Source organism: Peromyscus maniculatus, chromosome 6, assembly GCF_049852395.1.
Source record: "Peromyscus maniculatus bairdii isolate BWxNUB_F1_BW_parent chromosome 6, HU_Pman_BW_mat_3.1, whole genome shotgun sequence".
In the NCBI taxonomy this organism is placed as follows: domain Eukaryota; kingdom Metazoa; phylum Chordata; class Mammalia; order Rodentia; family Cricetidae; genus Peromyscus; species Peromyscus maniculatus.
In genome coordinates, this window is record NC_134857.1 from 24,760,009 (window position 1) to 24,776,022 (window position 16,014).

Sequence of the window (16,014 nt, forward strand, 5' to 3'; positions counted from 1 at the left end):
TGTGTCTGCCTCCTGAGCATTTGGATTGAAGGTGTGTGCACCATGCTGAACTGAGATTAGGACTATTTTTTCATAGAAGATAGTTCACTTGATTGGTTTCAAAGTTCTGTTCCCTATCATCAAAATCTTTTGCAAATATTCATGTGTCAGGGCTTTTCCACCAGGACATTTTGCATAATTTTTGCTCTGAGAATGTCTACACAGATAGGTACTGCTAAAAGCTGATGATGATCCCAAGGCAAATGCTTTCATTTTATTTAATTTTACTGTATAGCCTTGGCTGGCCTGGAACTAGCTATGTAGACCAGGCTGGCCTTTACTCACAGAAATCTCCTGCCTCTGCCTCCTGAGTGACTGGAACAAATGAGCAAATGCTTTTAGTTGGACCCTTTGGAGGGTGTTTATAAAATTCTACTCCATTGCTCTTCATGCTTGCCTTGTTGCAATAACATAAAGTGATGACAGTACCACATATGGTTTCTGTTGTGACTACTCAATTAGTACAGTGTAAAGTAGCCACAGAACATTCAGAAACGAGTAAACATGGCTGTGTTCTAGTAATGTTTTACTTTCGGGACTGAAATTTGAATTTCATATGATTTTCATGTGCCACAAAATATTCTTTTCATCTTTAGAGTGCTTTCCTAGCATGCTCAAGACCTAGATTCAATACCCACAAGTGGGGTGGAGTTGGGAAAAAAAAGCCGTTTGTAGTTTATGCCTGTAGGGTGCACAGGAATGGGCCAGGGCCATAGGCCATAGTGTACCAATGCCCAAGCCAGGTAACCCATGCAGTGCTTGCTTGTTTCCTTTTTATCACCCTTACACTACTATGTATCATCTTGGGATGGAAGCAATACAGCTATTCCCCTTCAAGAGCCATTTAATAATAATAAAAGAAAGAAAGAAAAACAGTTGGGGAGCAGGAGAGATGGCTCAGTGGTTAAGAGCACTGACTGCTCTCCCAAAGGTCCTGAGTTCAATTCCCAACAACCACATGGTGGCTCACACCCATCTGTAATGAGATCTGGTGCCCTCTTCTGGCCTGCAGGGATGCATGCAAACAGAACACTGTATATATAATAAATAAACAAATCTTTAAAAAAAAAAAAATCAAACAGTTGGGCTAGAGTTGTAGTTTAATGTAGAGTGCTAGCATTTGTGAGGCTCTGAGTTTGATCCCACCACTGCAAAATAATAATAAATAAATGATATAATAAAGGTGAAAATATTTACATAAGAAAAGCCAGAGGCCCTCCCTTCACTTTCCCATCTGTGACTTTGTAACACTTTTCATCGTTTGGAAAATACTAGGTCACAGGGCTATGGCAGATCTTCCTAATGTTAGCACATTCCATTACATACCAAAATTACATCCAAGGGCTAGAGAGATGGCTCCGCCTTAGAGTGCTTTCTGTGTGAGTGCAAGGACCCAAGTTCCTATGCCAACATCCATGTTAGAAACTGGCTGTGGCTGTGCGAATACCTGTAACTAAGCACTTTGTAGGGAAGAGACAATTCATTGAAACTTGGTGGCCACCAGCCTACAGAATGTGATAAAGACTTGAGGCATCCTCCTTTTTTTCTTTTTGAGATTTATTTATTTACTTATTATACAGGAGAGGGTGCCAGATCTCATTACAGATGGTTGTGAGCCACCATGTGGTTGCTGGGAATTGAACTCAGGACCTCTGGAAGAACAGTTGGTGCTCTTAACCTCTGAGCCATCTCTCCAGCCCAATTGTTGTTTGTTTGTTTATTTGTTTTTGGTTTTTTGAGACAGGGTTTCTCTGTATAGCTTTGCATCTTTCCTGGAACTCACTCTGTAGCTTAGGCTGACCTTGAACTCAGAGATCTGCCTGGCTGGGTCTGAGGCATACTCTTTTGGCCTCTGCATGCAAACATACACACACACACACACACACACACACACACACACACACACACACAAATAAAAAAAATTAAATAAAAGCTTTTCTGTTCATACATAACTTTCAGAATGAAACCAGAAGAAAATACACTTCACTCATAATTTTAAAAAAATGAGCCGGGCGGTGGTGGCGCACGCCTTTAATCCCAGCACTCGGGAGGCAGAGCCAGGCGGATCGCTGTGAGTTCGAGGCCAGCCTGGGCTACCAAGTGAGCTCCAGGAAAGGCGCAAAACTACGCAGAGAAACCCTGTCTCGAAAAAACCAAAAAAAAAAAAAAAAATGAAAGCTAGGAATAAACCTAATTAAGGAAGTAAAATGCATCTGTAATCCACAGATTCAACATAATTCCTACCAAAATTCCAATGATATCTCACAAAATTAGAAAAAAATTCAAAAATCATATGGACTCACAAAACACCCATAGTAGTCAAAGTAATTGAAGGCAGAAAGAACAGCACTGTAGACATCATAACCTGACTTCAAGTTATACTACAGAAACAATAACAAAAACAACACCTAGACCACTAGAAGACCCAGAAATCCACACAACAACAGCCACTAATGCTCAATGAAAGTGTCAAAAACAAACATCAAAGGGCCATCGACATGGTTCAGCAGGTAATCATGCTTGCCATGCAGGCCTGACTACCTGAGTTTAATCCCTGGAAGTCATATGAAGGTAGAAGGAGAGAGCTGACTTCAAGTTCTCCTTGGACCTCTTCATGTATGCTGTGGCACATGCACACCCACAAACACGTCTCTTTCACATATACCCACAATGATAAATAAAACAAAAAATTTTAAATGTAAAAATGAATTCAACTTTAGATTTCACCCACATATATGCCCCTTCTCTATAGGCAAATTAATAGTAAGCTAGATTAGGCCATCAGAGAGTCGAGAACGGTGGATGACTGGTAGGACCTGAAGGTCATCTCAATACTGACAGATGAGACCGGAGGCTCCCCAGTTTGAGGCCAGCCTGGGAGATACAAGAAGAACCTGTTCTGCCCCCCCCCCCAGGAGCTGAGAACCCAGGGCCTTGCTCTTGCTAGGCAAGTGCTCTACCACTGAGCTGAATCCCCAACCCAAGAACCTGTTCTTTTAGGCTTGAGAGATGAATCAGAAGTCAAGAGCACTTGTTCTTATACAGGACCTAGGTTCAATTCCCAGCACCCACAGGTGACTCACAGCCATTCATTCATAATTCCAGTTCCAGGGAATCTGATGCCATCTGTGGGCACCAGGCGCACACATGATGCACATATATACATGTACACATACATACATGAAGGTGAAATATCCATAAACATAAAATAAATTTAAAACATAATTGTTCCTTCAGAATTGGAAAAGAGAAAATGTTCTACTTTTCTGTACTTGCTAATTATTAGAATATTTTAAAAGATTAAATATTACCATTATTTATTATTATTTTTTAAAATATAATTTTTTTCATGTGTATGGGTATTTTGCCTGCATGTTTGTGCCCCACATTTGTGTCTGGTGCTCACAGAGGTCAGAAGAGAGCATTAGATCTCTTGGAACTGGAGTTACAGACAGGTGTAAACCACCATGTGGGTGCTGGAAACTAAACCCAGGTCCTCTGCAAGAGCAACAAATGCTCTCTACTGCTGAGATATCTCTCCAGCCTCATATGGTATTGCTTTTAAAGGTTTTTATTTATTTATTTATTTATTTATTTATTTATTTATTTATTTATTTATTTATTTATTTTGTTTTGTGTTTTCAAGACAGGGTTTCTCTGTATAGCTTTGAAGCCTGTCCTGGAACTCACTCTGTAGACCAGGCTGGCCTCCAACTCCCAGAGCTCTGTCTGTCTCTGCCTCCCAAGTGCTGGGATTAAAGGCATGCACTACCACCGCCCCACAGCAAGAAAAAGCATTTTTTATGTTCGTGATATATAGTTTATTTTTCAAGTGGTATTTTCTAAAGATGTTTTGATTTTTTTAAGATTCATTGATTTTTATTTTATGTGTATGGGTGCTTTGTGGGCACATGTCTATGTGCACTATATATGTACCTGGTACCCATGGAGGTCACAGGAGGGTGTCTGATTCCCTGGAACTAGAATCATAGATGTTTGTGAACCACTGTATGGGTGCTGTTAATCCTACCAGTTCAGAGAAAATAAGACTACTACACTACAGTTTAATGCCAAATTTGAAGCAAGTTTTAATTAAGTACTAGCCAGGTTGATGGACTTTCTGGCAGGTCCATCTCCTAGTTCCCAGAAAATGACCATGAGTCATACCTTCCAGAGGCTTAAAAAGGAGCCCCACAAGGTCACCGTATTTTCCATAAGGTCCAATCAGAAACAAGCATATATCCTGACATATTTCCTGCCGATGTACCTCCCACCTACATCCAATAGGGCAAGCATACATCCTGACATATTTCCTGCCCACGTACTTCCTGCCTACAAGTGATCGAGCCCATTCAGTGCAGATGGGTCACACAAACACAGAAAAAAACAGGAACTTACTAACTGCAAACAGAACTCTTAACCTGTAAGGTATATTTTTCCTGTTTTGCTCTCACATTGTGGGAACCAAACCTGGGTCCTCTGTGAGATCAACAAGTGCTCCTAACTGCTAAGCCAACTCTTTAGCCCTTGTTCTGTTTTTTGAGTCAAGGTATCCTTCTATAGCCCAGACAGGCCTGAAGCACACACTTCCATCTCAGCCTCTTAGTGTTGGACTGCCTGCTGTAAAGGTGCTTCTGGGGTCACTTTTTTTCCCAAAGATTAAGCAGGAAGAATACCAAGTCTAACATATACATCAGCACTAACCTTGTAGGTTAGAGAAAAATAGGAAACATTACTGGAACCTATTAACAGACAAGGCTAAAGGCCTATAATTCTGCAGTTTGAAGCAAGGATTCATCATATCTTCCTTAAAAAAATTATTTACCTTTAAAGTGGCTATTTTGTAGGAAGTTAAAAGAATCTTTGGGTCCACTTCATCTTCTCCTTGGATTTGTCAGTCTCCAAAACACACTCTATCTAATGCAGTCATTGAAATGTCTCTAGCATCCAGGAAGACTCCTTGAACTTCGGGTTTTTGCTAATCTTAACCTGGTAATAGAGGTCCTTACTGTTCTCATGGAAGCAAATGTCCTGAAACAGCAGGGGGCGTGGTGAAGGGAGCATGCTCAATCATCTGAGCATTTGCTAACAAACTCCAAACAGGAAAAACAGGACTTCTCTTCCAAAGGCTTATTTGAACGATCCAGTCAATGAAGTTGTATAAAAATTATTTAATGTTTCATAACTTCTCCAAGTTCAAAGGACCATTCTCAAGAGACAACCTTATGTTCTCTGGGTTCCAATTTCCTATTACATTGGGAGGGGGGTAATCTTAAGTAATTTAATATGCCTGCCTACATTTTACATTTATCTTATGTAATCCTCACACTAGCCATGATATGGGCCTTAGTGGAGGCAGAGAGGCCAGTGAACAGGCTGTGGCACCCTTATAGAAGGGTGATATCATCATGGAGGAGGCTGAGAGTAGTGGAGGACACAGTAAAGGGATCCAGTAATCCAAAATCCAGAAAGATTTAGTGAGAGCCTCGAACACTGCTGACAGCTTCTTGTCAATGAATGCACTAGCTACGGAGTGGAAGGTCAGGGAAAGGGATGTGCAAGGATGTCTCCTCACTTTTCAGGACTAGAAGGTGGTTGCCATTCCCTCAGGCTTTTCGCTGAGAGTGGTGACACGGGCCTGTACTCCTGGCACTTGGGAACCCCAGGCCTATGAAGACGTCAATGCCAGTCTGGGTTACAGGAGACTGTCTCAAAGAAGAGAGTTGGTTTAAAGGATGCTTCCTTCCACACACTCATAGGAGAGCTCTCCTTCATGTGCCACCCATTTGCCTTGAGTTTTGAACCAAATAACTTGTTGCTCTAGGGTAGGACAAATAATCCCTACTCAAAGAGAAATAATTCATAGATTGGCTAGTGACTCATTTACTCTGACTAGAACAACTGAGCTGAAGTAATAACTCAATGGTAAAGTGTTTACTTAGCACACCCTACCTGGCTTTCACCCTAGTACTGTTTTGGACATAGAGATCTCTCTGTTTGCCCATGCTGGCCTCAAAGTTCTGGGTCTAAGTGATTCTCCCACGCCTCTTGAGTAGCTGAGAGTACAAGTGCCTAACACCTTACCTTGCCTGGCTCCTCTGATTTTTGAACTAGGAAATGGAGGAAGCACCTGGTATAAGCTATGTATTAGCTTATAGCTATAAAGGAAAAGACAAGGAACAAAATGGAAGTTGGCAATGGCAAATTGGTTTAGCTAGATTACCACTAATGAATGTCACTAACATGAAATACTCAAAATTTGTAATTTGAAGTTGTTGAAAGTACCATTTACAGAGGTATAGACAATCTTCCGAGAAATCAACCAGGGATAGCAGAGCACCCTGAGGGCTGGTAGCTATTATTGCTATGCCTAAAAGGGCAAAGGTAAGAATACAGAGGACCTTGTAGAGAGAAAGCTCTGCAGACAACCTTTGGTGATCCACCTTTAGGAATGAGGACTGTGAACTTCCTATCTTCAGACCTTTCTACTATTCAGATACTGCACCCTGCTACTATCTAGAGAGGTTAGACTTCTGTGGTACAAGGTCAGGAGAAGGGGGAAGGGGGACTTCCAAGTGTGGTGGCACATGGCTGCACCTCCAGGCAGCACTTTCCAGGCTAAGGCTGCTAGACTGAAAATCTGAAATCAGCCTAGGCCACATAGCAAGTTCCAGGCCAGGCTGGGCTAACTAATAAGACTCAGTTGCAACAAACCAAAAAAAAAAAAAAAAAAAAAAAAGTACAAACCAACCAAGCCAAAGAAAACACAGAACAACCCACTTTCCAGATCCTTCCCAGGTAGCTATTACTCTCTACTTTTTTTTTTTTTTAAGATTTATTTATGACATATACAGTGTTCTGCCTGCATGTATTCCTGTATGCCAGAAGGGGGCGCCAGATTTCATTATAGATGGTTGTGAGTCACCATGTGGTTGCTGGGAATTGAACTCAGAACCTCGGGAAGAACAGCCAGTGCTCTTAACCTCTGAGCCATCTCTCCAGCCCCTACTCTACTTCTTAATAAAATCTTGCTTGCTTGCTTTTCAAAAACAAAACATGAAACAAATAAAAAAGAATTTAAAAGGCTAGAGTGAATATGGAGGGGTAAAAAGAAGCAAAGTTGTTTACTACAGGTGGGCTGTGGAGGCTCACACTTTTAATACCAGCACTCAGGAGGCAGAGGCAGGTGGATCTCTGTGAGTTCAAGGCCAGCCTGGTCTACAGAGCCAGGGCTGTTACACAGAGAAGCCCTGTCTCAACACGCCCCCCCACCCAAGTCAAATAAAAAATAGATAGATAGATAGATAGATAGATAGATAGATAGATAGATAAAATAGACAGCCAGCTCCTGTCACTAGCAATAGTAATGCACTACAATAAAGTCTCTTAAGTCTCATCACTGCATTCTAGAGTCCCTGAGACCACAACTGTCCTCCAGTTCTCTCCCTGCAAAGCAAATACTGTTTCCTAGAGACACTGTTTCTTGATCATCCTTCACCTTGACTTGAGAAGTCGGTGACTCTTCTAGACAGCACAGAGCTGGGGTGAGAGCTTAGTCAGTAAAGTACTTGTGAGGTTTTGAGTTTGATGCCCAGAACCCATGGGCGAGGGGACACAAAAGCATAGTGGTACTGGAGAAGCACAGACTCACTGGACAGCTGGCCTAGACTAGGTGAGTTTAAGCCAGTGAGAAAACTTACCTATAAATAAGTAAAGAAGCCGGGCGGCGGCGGCGCACACCTTTAATCCCAGCACTCGGGAGGCAGAGCCAGGAGGATCTCTGTGAGTTCAAGGCCAGCCTGGACTACCAAGTGAGTTCCAGGAAAGGTACAAAGCTACACAGAGAAACCCTATCTCGAAAAAAAACTAAAAAAAAAAAAAAAAGTAACTAAATGAATAGGTAGGTGCTGCCTGAAGTGTTCCTCTGGCCTTCATACATGCAACACACACACACACACACACACACACACGACAAATATCCACAGCAGCACAAGTAAATGCAACTTTGGAAGGACACCATTACATTTCCTTTTCCTCCAGTGCCTCAGTTGTGTATTTGAATAAGCTGATGGTAAAAGTGAATAGAATGTGTTTGGAGTCACACTCACTGGCATTTGTTGGTACAATTCTGTACAAGAGTTAAGTATTTCTGAACGAGACTTTTAAAAACAAAAAGTTGATTGTAACAAGAACAGCTAGCTAGTTGGAAGTTAAAATTCAAAGTATTACCAGGACTAGAGCTCTTAAAGTTGGCATTGGGAATAGAAATGGAAGTACAGTCCTCACTGAATAGCAGCCAGTTTCAGGAGGTTGCTTAGGGTCAGGTAAACCAGAGATTTCTGTGTAGAAAACAAGAAAAGTCTTACTGTTTATAGCTGATGTAATGTGTGAAATGGTGAGTACAGTATTTGACGTGGCTGGGGGTGGTGTAGGTGGAGAAGAACTTTTCACCAGTAGGAATGTGCTCTCAATGATGACCTTGCACCAGAATATACTTTTATTAAGCCATAAGTACAGTATGTGCAGCCAATATCACTTTAAATCAAATTTCAATGCTAAGCAGAAAGGTCTTACTAGGTTTATGAAAATCTGTACTATTTCAATACCCATTGTAGGGAAGAAAAATTGGGAATATAGTTGTTGCGATCAAGTGCTACTTCCATAAATTAAGGACTGGGTAATAAACTGGAAGTTATCTCAGCCCTTGGGAGGTGGAATCATGGTCGCTTGTTCAAGACTAGGGGCTGGAGAGATGGCTTGAAGATTAAGAGCACTTGCTGTTTGGCTTCCCAGCACCATATTGGGCAGTTCACAAAAAGCCTGTATCTCTAGCTTAAGGAGGATCCGATACTCAGGGCACATGCACACTTGTGCACACACACACAAAATTAAAAATAGAATAATTCATGCTGGCTGTGCACGCCTTTAATCCCAGCATTTGTGGGGCAGAGGCAGGTGGTTCTAAAAAAAGAATAAATCTTCGAAATGGAGAGAGAGTGAGTGTTCAAAGGCTGCTGGGCGTGGTCCTTATGTCTTTAATATCAGCCCTGGGGACGCAGAACCAGAAAAATCTAAAAGAATAAATCTTAAAAAGAAAAAAAAAAAACTTCAAAATATAGCTGGTGTGTGGTACTCAAGCCGGTAGTCATCCCAGCATTTAAAAGGCTGAGGCAGGCGCATTCCTTTGAGTTCAAAACCAGAATGGTCTAGTTGATGGCTTCTAGGTCAGCCTGGACTTGAGAGGAATGCTGTCTCAAAAAACAAGCAAAGGAGAAAGCTCAAGCCCAGCCTTGAGTTCAAGATCAATTTGGCTACGGGAGACCCACATCAAAACCCACTAAAAAAGTAAAAAATGAAAAAGGGGGTGAAATGTTAAGTATGTGTTTTACTCAAGAGCACTCAAGAAACATTTCGCTGTCTGTGGGGTGGAATCAGGACGGACAAGTGCACTCCTTGGCATTTCTGGGCTCGGTCTTGACCTGGACTCAGGATCAGGAGTGCCCGCGATGCCCACAGCCTCATGGGGAAACTCGTCCCGGGTCCTGAGGAGCCGCTCTCGTGAAGGGCTTGCAGCGCTTCACCTCAGCGGAAATGGACCTCCCGGTCCCCGCAGAAAGTCCTCGTCCCTGGGTCACAGAGGCGGGAGTGGGGAGGCGCCCCGAAGGGTAGCAGGTTCACGGTCGTCCGCCGCTGGGGCGGGGCCCACCTCCAACCACGCCCGCCGCACTCGGAAAGACTCGTCAGGCCGCGGTCGCGCACAGCTAGGCGACTAGGGGAGCGGGTGTGTAGCCACGTCACTCTCCAGGGTGCCCCGCCCTCCACACGCCCTCTACACGCCCCGCCTCCTGCCTCACCTCGCTCTCTGCGAGCCCCGCCCCTCATCCCGCCTCGCCCCCCGGTTCTCGCCGGGATCCTTGGGCACCTCGCCTACTGAACGCGGGTCCTCCTGGCGGCTTCGCCCTCTGCACGCCCCGCCCACCGGCCCGCCTCGCCCTCTGCGCGCCCCGCCCACCGGCCCGCCTCGCCCTCTGCGCGCCCCGCCTCCTGGGCGCCTCGCCCACTGACCCGCCTCGGACACTAATCGCCACGCCCATTGGCCCGCCTCGCCCCCCGCACGCCCCGCCCCCTGGCCCGCCTCGCCCTCCGCACGCTCCGCCCCCGGCCGCCTCGCCCTCTGCACGCCCCGCCCCCTGGGGCAGTTACCGGCTCAGGCCGCGCGCGCCTCCGCGTATCGCCCTAAGAGCCTTCAGCCTGGCTGGAGCACCGCGCTGCCGCCCGCGCCCGCTGAGGGCTCGCGGCTCGGGCGCGCCCGGCGCGTGTGGCGAGCTCCGGCCGTGCGCTGCGACGAGGCCGGGCGGCGGGCGGTTAGCGCTCCGCTCGGCGGGCGGGGAGGAGCGGCACGCCGAGCGCTGCACGCCTCGGCGGGCGGGTTCCGCGTCCCAGGACCGAAGCGGGTCGGTGCCCCCGTGTAGAGAGAGGGGCGGCCGGGCTCCCTGGACCCGGACGGCCCCCGGCTGGGCAGGAGGCTGGGGCCAGGGGCCGGCCATGTCCGCTCGCGCCCCGGTGCCCGCCGCTGCCCCCCGGGAGGACCCGCCCGCCGTGGCCGGCGACCGGGACGCTCTGTTGGCAGCGGCGAGCCGGCGGGCGGAGCAGCCGGCGCCCGGCGAGCGGGAGGGCAAGGAGGCGAGGGAGGAGCGGGCCGCGGCCGCCACCAGCGCGGGGGCGCGGGGAGAGCCGTCGCCGGCGCTCGTGCTGGGACACAGCGTGCCGCAAGCGGCCGTGCCCGTGAGGCCGCTGGCGCTGCACCTGGCACACAAGGCGCGCGCGCCCGGGGGTCCCTTCGGCGGGGAGGCCCCACCGCTGCCACCGCCGCCGCCGCCGCCGCCGCCAGCACCGCGGGACCCTCCCGAGGACGCCCAAGAGGACCCTGCGGCGGCCGGCCCCGAGGACAAGCCGCCGCCGCCGCCGCCAAAGGGGAACCCGTGGACCAAGAAGCTGCCGCAGCACCTGTCCCCCGTGGGCACCGGCGCGCCGCCGCCCGCTCAGGACGCCCCGGAGGCCGGTGAGCGCGGTCCGCGGGAGGTGTTGGGTTCCTAGGTGGTGTCATTCACCGTGCCCATTTACATAAATGGACATCTGGGAGAAGGAGCGACAGGAAGAGGTGGGACCTCAGGTTCTCCTTGACGGGTAGGGGCACGGACGGCGTGGGTGACTGGGCAGCGCGGCCCGGCCCGGCTCGGCTTGTGCCTTCTTCACGTGTCGGCCACCGGGACGCAGCGCAGACAGACTGTGGGAAAGTTTCCGTGAACTTGCCCGAGTGTAAGCGAGTCCGAAGAAGCGGGTCTGTGTGTTCAGTGGCAGCGCGGCCGGGCTCGCTCGGGAAGTAGCTGGTGAGAGGAGAGGTCCCCCAAGGCTGCTGGGGCGATGTGGCTGTGAGGGTAGCTGGCCTTGGGGTGGCTTTTCGGTTGCGTTTCAGCATGCCTGACGGGACAGTTGATCGGGAGTCGGGATCGCACGGCTGGTCTCATGCTAGCCTGCGCATTAGAGATCGGGTTGTGCCATCGCGTTCGAATGCTGACCGGTGCAATATGGCCCTTGGGGCTTTATTTGGGTTGCAGCAACTACAGTTTAGAAAGTAAGGTTAAGACTGGCCTGTACTTGGTGGCGCACGCCTGCAACTCCACCGATGGGGAAGATTAGGCGTCCGAAGCCAGAATGAGCAATTTATTTTACTAAAGTCTTTAAAAAAAAAAAATGGAAAAGCTGAGTGAAACTTCCCATTTGTTTTTAAAATTAAACTGTACTAAAATAACTGGGCTTTGTGTGTGGAAATTGAGGCTGTTGGCAAGTTTTCGCTGTTGTGAGGCGAGTCAGTGGAATAGCCGAAGTTTGAGTATGTTTACAGGGTTGTGGGGGTCAGAGGCGGTGAAGGGATCCTGTACAGATGTGATAGTTGTATCTCTCCTGTAGGGGGAGATAAATGTTGAACCAACTTATCAGTCTCTTAGCTTTTGCACGGAAATCCTCATTATTTTGTTGTTGTTTTGTTTGCTTTTGAAACACGATCTATTTGTGTATCCCAGGTTGCTCTGGAACTCTTGATTCTCCTGCCAATGCCTCCTTCCAGTTGCTGGGATTATAGGCATTCGACTCTCCTCGTTAATTCTTACTAAATTTTGGCACTTTAAGGGGAAAAAACAACAACAACAAACACTGAATTTTGCCTTCCGTTAGTATTGGCATAATTCTGGCCTAGCTGAAAAGAGCTGTTTACTACCATTGCTAAGTGAAGAAAACATGCTATGCCAAGCCTCTCTAAAATTTAGTAAGAAAAGAAAGCCCTTGTTGATGATTGCTTTATTGATGGTTACCTCTCCACGTCTAGATTTTTACTTATTGAATTTCCAAATATGAAGCCAGTTTTCATAAACCCAGTTTTTTAGATTTTTCAAAGTGAAAAAAAATTTTTTCCCTTCCTATGCTGGGGAAGAGCCCAGGGCCCAGTGCTTTATTATCAAGCTGTATGTGCTGATATCCTACACCCCCCTCAGGAATTTTAATTGCAAATTACTTGGGAAAATATTTGACAGTTTAACCTACTTGTCCCTTGGATCTTCAGTCATTCTTAGATTAAGAATACAGTGATGCTTAATGGGAATATGGCCCATACCTGTGTTTCCAGCAGGAGGATCATGAGTTTGAGACCGGTCTGGATTACATTCAATGCCAGAATCTCAGGAAATCAAAAGGAGCTTGGCCTGGTGGCTCACTCTTTAATCCCAGCACTCTTGAGAGAGTGACAAGCAGATATCTGAGTTCAAGGCCAGCCTGATCTATGTAGTGAGTTAAAGAACAGCCATGTAGGTTATGTGGGGAGACTCTGTCTCAAAAACAAGAAAAAAAAATCAAAAGCAGTTTCAGTTGTATCGATCCTTCTTTATTGACAGCTCTTACTTCTTGCAATATTACTCTGCAATATTAACAATGCTTTTCTTCAGATCTATGTCAGGGTAACGACCCTGACTCTAAGCTCTTCCTCCACAGTGTCTAATAGTTAACCTAAATAAGAGATTGTGGTGTAGGAACATACAAAATAAGTAGATGATAGTTTAGTTGTTACTAACTAGCTAGTTGACTTTGGCAAGATTATTGATCTTGTAAATTAATGACATGGCTGGGTTCATGTCTTCTATTTGTTTTTTGTTTTGAGATGACATTTTCTGAATTATTCATGCTAGCAACAAACTCCCAGTTTGGGATGATGGCCACGAAGGAGCCAATTTTTTTGTTTGTTTGTTTGATTGATTGATTGTTTTTCAAGACATGGTTTCTCTGTAACAGCCCTGGCTATCCTGGAACTCACTTTGTAGACCAGGCTGGTTTCAAACTCAGAAAGATCCACCTGTTTCTGCCTCCTGAGTGCTGGGACTAAAGGCGTGTGCCACCATGCCCATCAGAGCCAGTTCTTAACACTAGAGTGCTTCCTACATGCAAGCTGGGTGCTGTGGCCTCTCATTTGCCGAGGAAAAATGAATAGGATGATGGAGGGTCTGGGCAGATGGCTCAGTGGTTGAGTGCTTACTGCTCTTTGAGTTTCTAGCACCCACATCAAGAGGCTCACCTCAGCTCCAGAGGATCTATTGCCTTCTGATCCCTGAGGGTGTCTGCACGTGGGTGGTACACAAAAGCAAAAGTAAAATTTTCTAAAATAGGAAATAAAAAAAAAAGAATGAGATGTGTAATGGCACATACCTATAGCCCCAGCTACCCAGAGGCTGAGGCTGCAGGATCAACTACATCTAGGAGTTCGAGACCAGCCAGAACAATATAGTGAGGCAGGGCTAGAGAGAGAGGTGGCTCAGAGGTTAAGAGCATATAGTGCTTTTTCAGAGGATCTGAGTTCGGTTCCCAGAACCCACATTGTGTAGCAAATAGCTGCCTGTAACTCCAATTCCAGAGAATCTCAACACCCTTTTCTCACCTCCTTGGGCAACTGCACTCATGCACATACACACAGATAAATACATAATTAAAGTGAAATAAAGTAAGGCCCTATATCAAAAAGAGAAGAATAATAATGATAAGTAATCAAATATGTGCAGAGATCATTTAGGATTCAAAGGATGCAGATTAAGCTGTATTAAATTAGCAATCTATTGAGAGGGTGCTTCTAGAATTTATTTTACAAAATAGGATACTCTTGAAAGAGAAAGCAAAGGATATTAATCCCAGCTAAACTGTGCTCTTATTAATGAAGGAATTACATCCACAAATTTTTGCCATAAACTCTGTTATCAGAGTTAGATACATTATAGGAAGCATGGGGAGTCTTTAGGATCCGACATTGAACTTTATTACATTTATTTATTGGGTGTGTGTGTGCGTTTCTGTGAAGATCAGAGAACAGCTTTGAGGGATTTGTTTCTCTCCGTAGATCATGTGTGTTCTGGGGATCAAGCCCAGGTCAGGCTTGGCAGCAGTCTCCTTTACCTCCTTAGCCGCCATATCGGCAGACAAGTGAGGCAGATTCTTGATGGCTCACATGAGACACTCCTCCACTCTTAGGATGGCTCTGATAGTGTATTGCTGTTTCTGGGAAACCAGATAAAATACTTCAGCCAAAGCCAGGGCCACCTAGGAATGTCTTGAATTCAGTATTGAGACTTACGATCTAAGATCTTGAACTATCTTAAGCTTGTGTTAAACAGCTATAATTTAACAACCCTTCATTAAGTAACAGTCTATGACTTGTTAATCACTTGCTTTTAGCTGCAGTTGTATAGTAAAAATCTGTCTTGTAGTGTAATTTCACAAAAACTGGGAATATAAAAATACTGATATTTTGCTCATTTTTTTTTTTCATATTTATTCTTTGACCCTGGTTGTTTTGAGAAAGGATCTCACTATATAGTCCTGGTTGGCCTGAAATTCACTATGTAGACCAGGCTGACCTCAGATCTATCTGCCTTTGCCTCCTTAGTGCTGGGATTAAAGGCATGTGCTATCATGCCTGGCTTTGTTGCTATTTATCAACCCACTTTTTTTTTTTAAACCCCAAGTAAGTTTGCTGTTAATACCTTCATGAAATACATCTTAAACAAAAAAAAGTCATGTTACTGATTAATCAGTTTACAATTTTTTTAGATCCTTCTAGCACTTTCAAAAAGTATATTCTATAGGTGTGCTTGGAATGTAAAATTTCATCTACCTTTTTTTATTTAAAGTACTGTCTGATTTTTAAATTTAATTTGATTTTTGAGACTGGGCTTTGTGTACCTCAGGCTGGCCTGAAACTAAGTAGCTGAGGCAGACCTTGAATTTCTGATTCTCCTGCCTCCACTTCCTAAGTGTTGTGGGTTCAAGGCCTGTGCCATACCATCCCCACAGTGATGCCCCGCTGTCTGGCTAATCCTTTATAATTGAGACTCACTTTTGAAATTGTGGTGTACTCCATAGACTCGGCTCACATAGCTAATTTAGGGACGACCTATTGAGCCTTGCTTCTTCCCCTCCCTTATCTTGACAGAGCAGCATTTTATAGGTATCTTTTGTATTTGTTTATGCCTTTCCCTAGGGTCAATGTAGAAATAAGGTGTTATACCACGGGGTATTACTGTTAGACACATTGCTTTCCAGTGACTGTAAATTGATATTGTTAGCATATGAGAGAAGTAAGCCTTTCCTTGGTGTTTGAGTTGGTGGTGTTTTCTGCTTATTTTAGATGCGAGTCTTGCTGTGTAGCTCAGAATTGGCCTTTTTTTTTTTTTTTTTTTTTTTTGAGTTTCTTACCTCAGCCTTCCCACTACTAGAATTATAGGCTTGCACTGCCAACCTGGATTTTTGAATTTTTTATTTTATTTATTTATTATTTTCCTTTTGAGGAATTTTTTTTAAAGATTCAGTTATTTTTATTTTCTGTGTTCGGTTTTTTGCCTGAATGAATATCTTGTACCACCTGTGTGCATAGTGTCTTCA

At 45.3% G+C, this 16,014-nt stretch overlaps 1 protein-coding gene across 1 annotated transcript in view; it reads left to right on the forward strand.

The window, feature by feature from the left end:
* Positions 1-10,277: 10,277 nt before the first annotated feature.
* Positions 10,278-16,014, forward strand: part of Larp1b (La ribonucleoprotein 1B) — a 103,467-nt gene continuing 97,730 nt past the window's right edge. Inside the window, 1 exon segment of the mRNA XM_076574031.1 lies at positions 10,278-11,101. Coding sequence (XP_076430146.1) covers positions 10,585-11,101 — 517 coding nt within the window. The 5' untranslated portion in view covers positions 10,278-10,584.